At 47.5% G+C, this 14851-nt stretch overlaps 1 protein-coding gene across 5 annotated transcripts; it reads right to left on the reverse strand.

The window, feature by feature from the left end:
• Positions 1-317: 317 nt before the first annotated feature.
• LOC125395743 (apolipoprotein L3-like) lies at positions 318-9031 on the reverse strand. Of its 5 annotated transcripts, XM_087899059.1 has the most exons (6): positions 8877-9031; positions 8300-8377; positions 6100-6182; positions 4148-4281; positions 3656-3782; positions 318-1686 (listed from the first exon to the last, which is right to left on the reverse strand). In XM_087899059.1, the coding sequence occupies exons 4-6, from the start codon at positions 4215-4217 to the stop codon at positions 888-890; spliced, it is 996 nt and encodes a 331-aa protein (XP_087755185.1). In that variant the 5' UTR covers positions 4218-4281; positions 6100-6182; positions 8300-8377; positions 8877-9031; the 3' UTR covers positions 318-887. The 5 variants fall into 5 exon arrangements, with proteins under 5 accessions (XP_087755185.1, XP_087755187.1, XP_087755182.1 ...); XM_087899061.1 differs by lacking the exon at positions 4148-4281; XM_087899056.1 differs by lacking the exon at positions 4148-4281 and having other exon boundaries at positions 6010-6182.
• Between the last annotated feature and the right edge of the window lie 5820 nt (positions 9032-14851).

Raw genomic sequence — 14851 nt, forward strand, 5'->3', positions numbered from 1 at the left:
CTCTCCCTGCATGGGCCCCTGTCTTTGCAGTGGACTGTAGGTCTTTGTAAGGGGTCCCAAGTGCTACCAGTGCTAGAACCAAGCCCGATATTGGTGGCATTAGCTGATTCTAGAACACTTTCATATTCTGGTTAATGCAAGATAATCCTGCTCACCAGTCCCTTTGAGAGCTGCGGCAGCCCACCGGCCTTCCCACCTTCCTCAGCCTGATGTTTGCCCATTTCTTTCTACCTCACATCAGTCTGATTTATCCTGACCACCTTGTATTTGTTCCCATGCCACCTTTTTCTGTTCTAATGGACTGTTATATACTCCACTTTTCTAGAACAGTTAGTTAATATTTATTAAACACAAATCGATAGAAGACAAGAGGACAAACCCCAGATTTTCTAGACACTATCTTGGCCATCACACCTCACTATGCAGAGGTCACTGCCTGAAGGACACAAGGGTGAGTTGATCCTACTGATGCTGGGACGAATAACCTAGAGGTCATAGGGACCTTGCCCTCAGGGAATGGGATGTAGTTCCTTGCTATGACTTCAACTCCCACTCTGGCTTTCTCCCATTCTTAGTTCTCCAGGTTTCCTAGGTTCTCATTGCTTGTTCCTGTTCTTCTCTCCATATCAGACCCTCTATATTGCTGTCCTAGTCCCATTCTCTAGGCCATTCTGGCCCCCTTATTTTAGACTTCAGTTCCTGTCTTCTTAAAGCACTGGCTATCTACGTTGACCTTGCCCTGCTCAGCCGGAGAAATATAAACCCCTTAACACTCAGTTCCTTAGACTTGATCACGTGTTATTTCCCTTGTAACAGTATGCCCCTCCCCATGTCCCCACCCCTGTACATGTCATTTCCCCTGAGCTCTTAACTGCTTGGTGGAGGGATCACTGAGGCAGGTCTAACTGCAGAGCCTTGTGGAGCTGCTCAAATTCATGCAACTTCTCTTCTAGATTTTTAGCCAGCTCCCGTAGCTCTTCAGCTGACTCTGTCTTTGCTCCACTGTGCAAATCCATGGAGTCAGTCACAAGGTTAAACACATCTAATAAAAACATTAAACCAGTACCGACTCCTTTTGCAATCCTGACTCCTCTGGTTGTTGGGGGAATATTGCGTGGTTTGGCATTCCTTGAGGCCCAACTAGTTCTGGGTCTGTTGGCTTGCATATGTTCCCAGAGGGTTTTCCAGGCACCAGATAATTGCCAACCTGCACTACATAGTTCGAATTCGATCAAAGGCACGATTTCCAAAATTCTGTCCAGTATGTCCATGCTGGCTCCAACCAGGCGTCTGGCTTCACTTTCATCTGCTGCACTCATTGATGCTTCCACAATGGAAGTGGTGACACCAGTTGCAACTGCTGCTGCTCCTAGACCCAACGAAGCTGCTGAGATAATCAGAGAGGCCCCTCCTGTGAAGGGTGCTGCAGCTAATCCAGCGATTGTAGCGGCGATGCCGGTGGAGCCAGACACCACATTGGAGATGGTGCAGCCCCTGTGCACCTGGTCAAGATGGTCAGCCAGAGCTCGGAGCTTCCTGATGTGTTCTTCAAGTTTCCTTTTCAACTCAGGAAATTCTTTCAGAAAATTCTCCTTCTGCTGCCTCTTTTCTGTTTCATCATTTTCACCTGTGGGCTCCTGGGCTAAATGCTCCTTCAGTGCTTCACGCAGGGCAGCTTCCTCCTCACTGTGACAGAAGAGATCAAGTTCATGAATAATACAGTTACTTTTTGAATGTTAAAACTTTGTTCAAACCTCACTTTCATCCTACAAACTCAGCAGGAGTAACGTAGCAGAGATCTGTAATCTGCACTCTACCCTGACCATCTGGTACTGCAGAGATACCCAGGGCCTTAGTCCATAAGGGTCTGTGTGTGAAGTCAGGACACTTGACAAAATTAGAGGCACTGATAAAATGATTTCACTCAAGGTCAAGCCAATGTCTTCACTATCTTGGGAGCCCTGTTGATGAGCACAGGAACGTAGGCTTAGAGCAATTCCTCTTTAACTAAGAGAACTACACATGTTGCATGGAATTCCCCCTTCCCAGAAGTCTCCTCGCTATCCCTAATTACCCTGAAGTCATCTGCAGCCCATGCAGTGTCCATCTGGCAGGAAAGTTTGAATGGGGAGGTTTGCAGTGGACCATTCACAGGGCAAGCAAAATTGGATTCCTCAATCTGAATAAATTCCCCAAACCTCAAGTCTCAAACTCCACATCTTTCCTCATGGGACATTGCACAGAGACAGCACAATTGCTTTAGAAGATTTGCATAAAACTTTTCCATCTCCTGTACACAGTGTCAGTATTGAAATATTGTCACTCACTCTTGACCTGGTCTGGTCAGAGTCCTGGAAACATAAGTCACCGTTCTAACCGACACCACAGCTAGTGACAGGGTCACATTTGAACACAGCAAGGCCGTGTGCAAAGATGCAAGGGGCCTGGAGACCACTAACAGTGACAAGCAGGCTGGACATCGCCTGAAGTTGGACAAGGCAATAAGGGAAATATTTTCCTCTGAGATGGTGACATGCGGTCCCCTCAGACTCTCAGCTTCTGCAAACTGTTCTCCAACCACATTGACTGTGGACTCTTGTCTCTAGCCACACATCCTTTCTGATATTCAGGGAGTGCTGTGTAGAACAGAATAGAATCTGCAATACCACCTGAGAACCTCTGGGCACACACATCACGTGGAGGGTGTGCCCAAACACAATGCTGCACACCCATAAAGCATGAGGTCAGGGCCAAGGAGGAAAACACTCTTCTCCATCTTGCATGTCCTCTGCTAGGCCTCTTCTCTGTGCCACCAATTCCTCCATCCTTCCAGCCCTGCTGTACTCGTCTTCTACCTACACCTGCATTCTAGGGTCACTCTCAGTCTTACCTGAACCGTGGCTGAGTCCCTGGTCCTGGTCTCTGTGGGCTTTGGGAAGGGAGCTGGCACTTGGTTTTCCATCCCTGACCTGCTGCTCATGCCAGGCTGTCACCACGTCCTATCAGCCTGCCCTTTTATTCCTACTGAACACAGCTGGGGCTCCAGATCTCAGTAGGGACAGTCAGGGTCAACCCAGCTCTGTGCAGCTGCACTGTGGGCTCTCGGTCTCCTCAGTCCATAGAGGATCCTGCTGCTGTTACAGCTTCTCAGGTGGGAAGAAAGTGACCTGGACAGAACCTGAGGACGTGGCTAACCATGTCTACATTTTTCTAACTTGTCTCATAATAAGTTCATGATTCCTCAGTCCTATTGGAGACTCCTAGTCCTGGTCTTTTCCCATTTCTGAAGTATCTCTCAGTGAGAACTTTCAGGGGCACCCACTGTGTACTGGTCACATGCTGAGAGCTGCACACACATGATCTTATTTTCTCACACTGCAGTCTCATGGTGGTGAAACTCAGGAAGTGCTAACTAGCTTGCCAAGGTCACAGAACTGGTAGATGACAGAATCGGTCCTGGCACCTTGAGCAAGATCTTCAGTCAACCTGAGGTGATGTCCACCAGGGATAAAATAGTGGAAACGTTCCTCCTGGATTGTTGAGAAGGAATATCCACAACCCCACCCCTGGGACTGCCTAGAGTGTGTGTGCCTGCCCAGGAAAATCCTCATCCTCATGGTCTGGTGAGAAGTGCTGGGTGCAGAATGCAGGTAACCTTGACAAATCAGCTTCTTCCACAAACGTCTTCCAGGCTCCATCTTCAGTTATCAAGAGCTTCAGATCGTCTCTGCACAGTTTGTTCGTGATGGTGGCAGCTATTTTGTCCACGATGCTTTTAAGCTCTATATACCAAGAAAAGAGTGAGGTTAGAAGACAGCATGGAAGAGGTTAAATAGCAAGTAGCAGTAGGCGGTGAGATGCCATGTTCCTGAGCATTTGTCTTCGGTCCTAATGGGGTCTCCAGGATTGTAGGTTCAATTATGCCCCCTAAATTCATATGTAAAATCTCTTAGGCTCAGCAACTGTGCTTGGAAAGAGAACCTTTAAGGAAGTAATGTAATGAAGATCAAATGGTGCTCTAAATATAGAGTGCATTCAGTGGCACTGGTGTCCTCATGACAGTGAGATACCAGAGGTCTGTTCTCTGTCATCTATCCGTCATTTTATTATCTCATATGTACACACGGTTGTCTCTGTAGCCATCTACCTCTCAGTCCATGTCTATGCATACAGAGGAGGCACCATGTGCAGGTGTAGTAACCCTTCTCTCTCTGCATACCAAGAAGAGGATTCTTATGGGACCAAATTGCATATGTTCTTTATAGATATAGGCTTCCATTGCTGACAGAATCGACAGATCTTTTGTTGAAGTCCCTTTTTGCACCCACCACCGACTTCTAACATGTCAAACACTGTGGCACCAGTGCCTTCAGATGTGACTTTCAACCTACTGGTGAGATCTCTCTCCACTAGCTCATTGTGTCAATAGTCGAATTTTAAACAATGTGGAATCAACATCAGTGTCTATTGGACATGGGAGGGGCTCAGGTTGTTTCCTGGCTTAGGGCGCTCTGACACTGTGGAGAAATCATCCAGGACCACTCGACTCTTGCATCTTTCATGGCTGCACAGCCAGTACCCACAAACAGCACTGCCAGGTATGGCTGCCAGCTTGGGGTGGACCATTGTCCCCTCAACCATACCAGCAGCAGCTTTGTACAGTGAAGCAGTGTCTTTCCTGGAGTAAGCAAATGTTGGGCTTTCTCTTTTCTGGGCCCTAGCTGAAACTCCAAACTGGAACTTAGTTGGCTGACACCTGGCCTGGAACGCACCCTCCCGTACTTTCACTGCAGAACAGGAGCCTTCCCTCAGTGTCCCTCAGTGTCCCTGTGCCCTGGACAGTCACAGTCATTCCTCAACACTGAGCTTCCTAGTGTTCTTTTCTCTCCAAACACAAAATGTCAAACACTTGTCATTTATTACAGTCCCACCTGCTCTTTCATTGTAGACCTCCATACAGAGTCAGCATTAATAACCATTCTATAGACCCAATATTATAGCATGATTCCCTTACCCCACAAAGAAATTAATCCATTGCTTTTTAATTTAGCCTTTTGTAAGTTCTCAGATTAAGGACAGTTAACACCTAGGTTCTTTCCAAGATATCACAGGAATGACCTCTATCCCAATTGCCAATAAAGTCCTTGCATTCCTCTGAAACCACATGAGCCAGAATCCCTACCTCTGCGTTGCTTTCAGCAGGACTGCCTTCCAGGATCCTCCCCCACTGACACCTGGGACTCTGCCTCCCACATTCTTTGTATATATGTATATTCCTCCCTTTTCACTCCCTTTTATACATATGTATCAAATATTTGCTATATATACTTCACACACACACACACACACACACACACACACACACACACGCACGCACGCACATGAACACATGCTTGCAGCCAGGTTCTTCACATAAGAAACCCACTCGCTGGTGAGAATTTCTGGATTATTACTTTTCTGTTGTCGTAAACACTACAACTTCATTAATGAAACTCATTTGGCTTCCAGCTCCACAGGGTTAGATGTCCATAGTGTCAGTGAAGGGACAGAAACAGGTGTTGGAAACTAAGATCACATCTCTACTGTGTTTAAGAAGTGCAGAATTTTCTGGAAGGGACAAGGTTATGGATTCTATTTTCATTTTTTAGCTTTATTTTATTTTACTGTTGAGATAAATTCTCTCAATGCCGCTCTGGCTCACATAGAACTCAATATGTAGATCAGTCTGGAATCCAATCAAATTCACAGAGATCCCCTACCCCAGCTTCTCCTGTGTTGGGATTAAAGTATGCACACTGCAGTAAACTGGGTTATAAACTCCAGAGGCCCACACTCAGGGACGGGCTTCCTCCAGTAAGGCTGTGCATTCCATAACTTGCCAAATGGCAACACTAACTGAGGACCAATCATTCAAATGCTTGAGCCTCTGGGGTATCTTTTAGTAAAAGCAGCCAGCACACTTCTACACACAAGCACCACACACAGGCAAATCACAAAGACAAAAAGAACCTGGTTTGGACAGGTAAAAGGTGCAGCATTTCCTCCCTCCATTGTAATTTTGTGAGATTGAAGAAGGAAGGAATAAAGGTAGTTGGCTACCGGATGCCATGACTGCGTCTGTTCCTCAGGACCAGCTATGGGACTTCAGATAGGTTTTCCTCACAACTCTTCACGTTCTCAGGCTGGAGGGAGAAGAGAAACAACTGTAAGGTGCAATGGGGACAGCTGAGGGAAGTCAGGTGGGAGGGGACAGGGGCCCAATGGTTTCACCAGAGTGGGGGTAAAGGACCAACAACAGTCAGCCAGAGTTTCTCCTCCAGTTGGCCCTGCACTGCTGCTTACAGATGCCAGTCATCTGGTCTACCCTCTCCCCTCTCCCTCGCCACGTCAGAGCCCTCATGCCCTGTATTGTCCATGGAGAATGTTGCCAGCTTGGGACATAGACATGAAGAAAAACAATATATGATCTAAATACAGGAGAATTGTTAAGGGATGCTCTTTCAAGTCGTAGGTGGGCACATACGGGAACTTAAGGTAATAGCAGATGTTTTCTGTATGTCTGTGATACTCAAGGCTCCTAATACACACCTCATTAGGTGACCAACATCCTCTATGTGATGAGGACCCTCATGAGCCCTATTGTAAAGATAACTGAAGATCCTAAAAGTTTGCTGATAGGGCTAGAGATGGCTCAGAGGTTAAGAGCACTGACTGTACTTCTAAAGGTCCTGAGTTCAATTCCCAGCAACCACATGGTGGCTCACAGCCATCTGTAATGAGATCTGGTGCCCTCTTCAGGCCAGCAAGCATACACAGACAGATAGAACACTATACATAATAAATAAAATCTTAAAAAAAAAGTTTGCTGACAACAGTCCCCCAAATTTCCCAGTAATGCTATACCACAGATCTAACCTGCTTGGCACCTCATTTTTTAAGGATGACTCCCCACGCCCTTAAACACACAGCAGCACTTCCTCCCTGCCCCATGTGACTGTGAGTGTCTTCTCACTCAAACCAGGGCAGGTTCCTTGCGACAGCTGAAATTCTTGAACGCTACAGTGAGCTCCTAGGGTCCATACCCTCTTTATGTCTGCAGGATCCTGCATCCCACCAGCGCTGGAGTCCTGTCAGTCCCTGCCCTGGCCCATCTATTCCTCTGCCCTCTTCCTCAGTGTTCAACCTCAGGCCGTTTCTAATCATCATGTGAACAGCAGTGGAAGGATATTCTCTTGTAAGAAACGTCTGCACCGGGATTATTTTCTGTCAGATATTTCTAAAGGCAAAATGCATGGATCCTGTAGTATCTACCTTTAATTTTTTCATAACCTGAGGCTCATCGTTGTAGAAGTAATGTGTGAGAACCCACACTCCCATAGGCAGTGCACGAGGGCGGACATTCCCCTGGACTTCCTAGTGCACAGTAGTCTGAAACAGCTAATCTGACTGCACACGGAGAGGCTGAGGGAGGGTGGGGGCTGACAGTTTGGGGCCAGCTGAGGCTTCTCATGCAGACACTAGATCTAACTTAGGACCATCACCACTGAGGTTCGGGGTAAGGTTGCATTTCTATGTCTGTCAGATAGACAGAGAGGCATCCGTCAACTCCAGGGACAACTATAGTGAGGGCACATGCAGTGAGACCTGGAGGTGGCAGGGGCCTGAACACTCAGAACCCCAGATTCTCTAAGGCTTCGTGAAGGATATCACACTCTGTGGTTCCAATGACCTCAAACGTATGTGCTCTCTGTGCCCCTGGTCCCCTCTCTCTGGAGCCCCTCCCTGTCTTCCAAAAACTGACATGTCTACCCCAATCGTCCTCCTTCCCTTCTTTCTTTTGACAACTTAGGGACCAGTGTCTCTCGTGCCCTCTCTCCTAGTGCTCAGCCTCGCAGCAACCATAGGTGGGGAGCAGCCTGCGGGACTCAGAGGGGCAGGCAATCCAGCTCCCTCTATCAGAGGATTAACACAGGGACATGAGAAGTGTCACAAACCACATGTCACACAGCACTCAGAGTGAGGGAAACAACAGCTCTGACTCTGAACAGAAGAGAAATCCTGTGGATTTAACACTCTAGGTCCCTCTGCTCCATTAGAGCCCACTCTGTTGTTCAATCCGCCCCTAGTCTTAGGTAAGGCTGGGGTGCCATGATCCTGCGACTCTGCACTGAGCCCACGCTCAGTCCCCATTCCTGGGGCTCTTCCACACTTGCACACACAGGACAGCCTTGGCTTCCTCCTCTGTCCCCACAGGCTTGCAGGGGGCAGCTGACGACAAGAAGTGCAGTCTCTCACCCACCTGTTCAGCCTCCATCCAGGTATCCTAGACAGGTCACTCTCTGCTATGCCCCAGTTTCTCCACAGGGTCTGACACAGCCTAGTCACAAAGACTACATGAGTTATCACCCCTTAGTCATCCTGTATATCTTATTGAAAACATCATTCTCATTGGTCCAAGAACAGCACCCCAAGACAAGTTTTGGGTGTCCATGCAGCACAGGTTGATGCCCCTGTGTCCCCCAAACTCTTCCATTTTCTTCTTTTGTTCTGTATTTATATAAAATGTCAGACCTCGGAAAAAGGCTACCTTCCCTCTAGGGTCCCTGATCATGTCTTACTGACCAGCCAGGAGGGTCAGGGCCCAGGCAGTGTGTTGATCCCATCTGAGGGATCCCACACCTTCTCCTGGCTGAGGACAGAGGAATAGAGAGAAACAGACTCCGTTCTGAGTGCAGGTCCAGCCATAATGCTTTTGAGTCTGCAAACTGCACCGGTTTTCAACTTTGTTGAGTTCATCCATAAAATGGGGCCATAACCCTTCTCCTCCAGAGCACTTGGAAGGATAAATATGTGGGGACCAGGATCCTCAAACTCACCTAGGAATCTTCCCGTCACCAAGGGTTGGTGGGTCCCAGCTGTCCTTAGCTATGTGGAACCAGTCACCAGCTTCATGTGTGAGACACAAACTGACTAGATCTAGGCTCTATATACCCAGTGCCTGAAAGTGAAAGAAAGATTTCTGGTTGTGGTTCCTCATGATAAAACAACCCAGCAGGCATGATGCCTGCCAGGCACCACCCTATTGATGACCCATGGCCAGGAGCTGTTATGACCAGTAACGACTCTGTCCTGGGTGAGATAAAAGTAGAGCCAAGAATTAAGGTTGCCGATGTGGCTTCAACTGGGTGTCCATTTCCAAAAAAAAGGAACACATTCATGACTGTAATGATAAGAGAATACTTGTTCTCACAGCAGGAACCAAGCTTGTTTTCCAGGGATTTGAGGAGAGAGAATAAATTGGGACTCGCCACAGTCATGGGTACATTTCTCATGTATCTCTCAGAACTTTCTGATGAGGGGGAGGTTCAGAGTGATAGAAGGTAACTATAGCAGGACTTGGAGGAGAGGGTGGCCAGGGAGGAAGGTACCAACAGGAAGACAGTGAAGGGCCTTGCAGAGGGCACTTTTAGGGACAAGGGACATTGCTTCCCTGCTTGCTCTGACCTCAGGCTTCATGAGCTGCAGAGCTGTGCCTGGGTGTCCTCCACACACTGTCTGCTCTGAGGAGTCCATGGTGATTTTAGTGACTCTCTTCTGATTTAAACCGAACTCCCTCAACATAACAAAGATTGTGTGGCTACAGACAATTCCCAAAGTCAGTGTGACTGAAGGAAGATTTTCATAAATCCAGCAGCCAAGTGGGTCCCATGTACCCATCCCATTTGAAAACTCTTTCCTTGTTGCCTCTAGCAATTTGAGCAGATTTCTAGCTACACTTTATGATTGGTGGTCTCCTGGCCAAGTTTATCTTTGTAGGCAGCCCTGTTATATTCCAATGTGACACTGGCACCTAGTGTGGTATCTGTTGCCTGGTGACATCTGTCTTCAGGATCTTGAACTAGACCTGCATGGGGGTTTAAAGCCAGTGAGGAATGAGAGTCAGCCTGGAGCCAGGGTTAGTGGAGCTCTTATGCTCTCAGCAGCTGACCCTGGGAGCTCTATTGATGAGGGGAGTGGGCATCTGTAGAGCACAGGCAATAGATGTGGGGCCTCACTAATGGCTCTGAGGGGTTTTGGTTTCCAACTGCATTGTAAGTTCCCAGGAGTAGTTAAGTTGGCCAAGCCTAAGACAACAGTCTTAATTAGCTGCTTGTGTCTTTCTGATAATGTCTTAGGTAGGATTTCTGTTGCTGTGATGAACACCATGACCTAAAGCAACTTGTGGAGAAAAGGGTTCGTTTAGCTTACACGGCCCTGTCATGGCCCATGATGGGAAGAAGTCAGGACAGGAACTCAAACTGTGCGGTAACCTGGTGGCAGGAACTGACATAGCAGTAATGGGTACTGATGCTTTCTGACTTGTCCCCAGTGTCTCTCTCTGCTTGAATTCTTAGGGCAGCCCACGGGTATTGCCACCCACAATGTGTTTCGTCCTCCAACATCAATCACTAATTAAGAAAATGCACTCCAGCCTTGCTTATGGCATGATCTTATGAATTCTTTTCTCAATTAATATTCCATATTCTCAGGTACTTCTAGGTTGTATCAAGATGACATAAAACTACGAAGCACACACACCAACAGCAAGCTACGAATGCCTCCTAGCCAATCTAAGGGCTATGTATTTTCTAGAATGATCCATTCATGGAAGTTTCCACATAGTTACAGTTTACCACAGAATCAGGACACACGTTAAAGCATCCAAGAAGATTCCACAGGCAGCTTCTGGGAGGGTTTTAAATTCGAAGCTTCTTGTCCTCAGGATGCAATCTGAAATATCACATGACTGCTGCCCACCAGAAAGCTCACCCTAGAGGAAAATATTTATTCTGCAGCAGGCTCAGTCTCTTCAGGACCATTTCCCTAGGAGACAGAGATGGACCCAGTCTGCATACACACACCGAGAGCTGGGGCCTTACAGGTACCTGTCATTGAGGGCAGGGGACAGCATATCACTAACAGGGACACCAACAACAGATTAATTCTAGTGACACAGATTCATGGCAATCTTCACAAGGAAACCTCAGTGTCTTCCTCACGTCTAGAAGGTCAATGCCTTTCCTTTCCAGGGGACCCTGGGGGCAGAGATGATTACAGTTCCCCCACACTCCTTCTTTGCAGACAGGTAGTGTCATATCCTGCAAATGAGACCCAAGTGTAGCCTTGAAACCCACTAAGTCATGTTGACACCATGTACACATGGATTGGGATACTGTCATACAATACTTTTAGACTCGGCCTGAACTGCCACCTGTGCCACAAGTATGGCTTCAAAATCTACTTCTATTGTCATGTCAATGTTGATTTGATCACCCAGGCAATGTGGTGATCCCATCTGAGGAATTCCACATCCTTTCTTGTCCACAGGGCAGAGTAGGAGGGTAGTGTAGACACACCCTATTCGGACTGGAAGCCCAACCATGCTGGTGTTGAGCCTGTGACCACTGCCATAGTCTGTGTCTTTAACCTTGGTGAGTTCCTCCTAACACGGGGCCGTAAACTTTGTCCTCCAGAGCTCTTGAGATCCAGTTACTGCCTGCACATCTGAGACACAACCAGACACAAGGCCTGGGGCTGATGGGTTCACAGCACAGGAGTGAAATGGAAGGTGCCCATGTGTGGTCCCTCATGATAAAACAACCCATCAGGCATCATGCCTGCATTGCACCACCCTCCTTGCTGAGCCATGGACAGGAGCTGATACTGCCAGCATCAGCCCTGGCCTGGGTGAGATAGAAATAGAACCAAGAATGAAGGTCGTAGATGAGGCTGGAGCTTGCTACTGTGATGGCATCAGAATGCTTGCTCACCAAACGAGAGACCTTGCTTTTCTTTGGTTTGCAGACAATGGATCGACTGGGGTCTTACCTTATTTATGGGCACACTTAATGAATACCTCTCATGTCATTTCTGGTGGTGCACGGGGTTCAGGAGACAGCTAAAGTAGTCTGGGGATGGAGGAAGAGAAGACTGCTGTAGCAGGACTGGGAGGAGAAGGTGGCCCAGGAAAAAGGGACCAAGAGAAAGGCAGTTATGGGTCATTCTGAAGGCACTTAAGTGGTACACGGGACATTACTTCCCTGCCTGCTCTGACCTCAAACTGGGCGGTAACCTGGTGGCAGGAGCTGACTCAGCAGTAATGGGTATTGATGCTTTCTGACTTGTCCCCAGTGCCTTTCTCTGCTTAAATTCTTAGGGCACCCCACGGGTATTGCCACCAACAATGTGTTTGACCCTCCAACATCAACCACTGTTTAAGGAAAGATGTTAGTGTCTTGCCTACATGTCAAAGCAACGCTGAGACAGCTTCATATTGGAGCATGGTTCTTATTTAGGTTTTTATCCTCTTTCTATGCTCAACTAGTTTGGTCCCATTGCTGAACTCTCCAGGCAAGCACAGATATTCCTGCAGGATGGAAGCCTTGGGGCAGCAGATGACTTCCCAGCAGCCAAGAGAGGGAAGACTCTCTGGAAAGGGGAAACCCTCATGACTCTTTAACACTCTCTGAGGTTGGAGTTTTGCTCATCCTTAGAGTCACCAGTGGACAAATATTTTGGTATTGATGTCACTGAGTGAAGGAATCTTATCAAGTGCCTGTCACCAAGGTGTTTGATACTAGTTTACACACTATTTCTGTGGACTAAGGATCATAGGCATCTCTGTTGTACCAAAGGTTCATGGCAAAATCATGAATCTGGGTTAATTTATTTTTGACAATATTTCGTTAGATTTAAGTTAGACAGGTGTTAAGGGCCCATGCTAGAGCTAAGCAAACTCTTTCTCATGCACTGGACCTCTGCTGTCACTGGGAGGAGGAAGCTGTTGTGTCTGATGCTCTGAAGATGCACACAGCACATATGGAAGTGACTGACCACAGAATTCTTCAGTAGAACGGCATGACAGGAAGAGGGCTTGGGAAGTTTTTCTTGGTCGAAAGTGAAACTTGAAGAGCCCCTCTAGATGGTCCCAGCCCAGTGACCATCTTTTCCAGGTTCACAGGGGCGGTGCTCTTTCCGATGTCGTGCCCAACTTCTCCAGCACTTTCTCAGGAATCCTGGCATCCTGGGTCCTGCTCTGACACAGCAGGGGCAGTCTGCTGCTCTCAGCAGCTAGGTTGTGGCTGCAAGCAGCAGCTGCTGCACGGTGGTTGTTGAAGAATCATGCCGACAGGCATAAGAAAGGAATTCGGCAGAATCCATGTGACCAACTGGCTCCAGCTCCAGCCTCAAGCTGTGTGGCAGACAAACTCCTCTTTTTGACCCTTTGTCTGTCAGGTGTTTTGTCACCGTAACTAGCAGGGAGGGGAGTTACCATGGAGTAGAGACAGGTGAATCTTATTGAGGTTGCGGCCAGCCTGATTTGCAATGCCAGTTCTAGGGCAACCAGGATTGTTACACAGAGAAACCCTGTCTCAAAACCAATGCAGAAAAGTTGAAGTGTGGCTAGTTGGTAAGAGGGAGGGGTCAGTGGTTGTAAGAGGGACCAAAGTGGGTAATTGTGCTCAATATGATCAAAATGTATAAAATACATGCGTAAAAATATAATAATAAAATCCTCTATTATATGTAACTTATATATGTTAATAAAACGCTTAAAGAATAACACAAAGAATGAATAAAAGGACGGGAGCCCTGAGCCTTCATGCTTGCTCTAGCCTACGTGTGATGAAGAATCCCAGGTGTATCTGGTGCCGTGTTCCCAGACTCCAGCCTCTGGTCCATGAGCTACACAGAACTTTATTATTCCTAATTACCTAGTCATAGGCTTCATCCTGTCGTTGTCTCAGAACAGATGAAGAGATTTTTTTTTGGCCTCCAAGACAGTGTGACATTTTCAAGATGTCCCGTCTCTACTGTCTCTCTGTAGAGATAGGATTTTTGGAGACACGTGTATGTGGCTCCATCTCTCATTTTCTGCAGCAGACAGTGTAGACAAGACATTCAGCAGTTAAACAACCCTTTCATAGAGGTTTCTTGAGACCACTGGATGTATCAGATATTTACAGTAAGATTCATAATTGCCCAGACGGTGGTGGTACATGCTTTAATCGTAGCACTCGGGAGGAGAGACCGGAAGATCTCTGTGATTTTGAGGCCAGCTTGGTCTACAGAGTGAGTTCCAGGACAGGCTCCAAAGCTACACAGAGAAGTCCTGTCTCAAAAAACTTAAACAAGCAAAAGACTCATAACAGCCACAAAATGAGAGTTTTGAAGTGGCAAGGAATAATTTTATGGCTGGGGTCACCATGACATGAGGAAATGTATTAAAGGGTTGTGTGAACACCGCCAACCAAGCTCACCAAAGCCCAGCTCCTACAGTGGATTCTCCCGTCACCTTCAGTACTATCATGATGCCAGCGTGATCCTTCTCCCTCACTGAGGAGAACACATGACTGACTCACCTGACTCTGGCAGGATTGTCCTTGGGACCTTTGGCTGATGGATACGGCCTGTACTGGCATATGTTTCTAGTGTCTTGTAGGAGGAATGAATGAACCAAGGCCTCTGTGAGGTGTCCCTGTGAAGCCTGTCTAAGGGAGCCATGGCTTCCAAATGTTCCTTTCCTCACTGGCTGCTCACTGACCCCATCGCAGCAGCCCAGTGGCTCCCGAGGACCCTGATGCGCATCCACCTGTCCAGAAGCCACTCCTCTGCTCTCCTCCCCATGCCTGCCTCTCCTGTTGGACACTGGGCATCCATAGCTCTTGTTGTGGGATGTGTTAGAACTTACAGTGACTGTGTGATATGGGCAGAAATGAAGGAAAGCCTTCTAAAGGAGTTCTGGGGTTAAAGACATAGGTGAGTCATGCTGGCCGACTGTCCCTTTCTCTTTCTTCCTGTCTCACAGGCT

The sequence above is a fragment of the Myodes glareolus genome, chromosome 19 (assembly GCF_982192425.1).
Source record: "Myodes glareolus chromosome 19, mMyoGla1.1, whole genome shotgun sequence".
NCBI lineage: Eukaryota > Metazoa > Chordata > Mammalia > Rodentia > Cricetidae > Myodes > Myodes glareolus.

Excerpts from the sequence above, each read along its gene's own strand:
- LOC125395743 (XM_087899056.1), bottom strand. The coding sequence starts at position 6,109 with ATGGCATCCGGTAGCCAACTACCTTTATTCCTTCCTTCTTCAATCTCA. Across the intron at positions 3,783-6,009 it reads CTTTTACCTGTCCAAACCAG|AGCTTAAAAGCATCGTGGAC; the intron begins GTTCTTTTTGTC and ends CTTGGTATATAG. Across the intron at positions 1,687-3,655 it reads GAAGAAGCTGATTTGTCAAG|TGAGGAGGAAGCTGCCCTGC; the intron begins GTTACCTGCATT and ends CTTCTGTCACAG.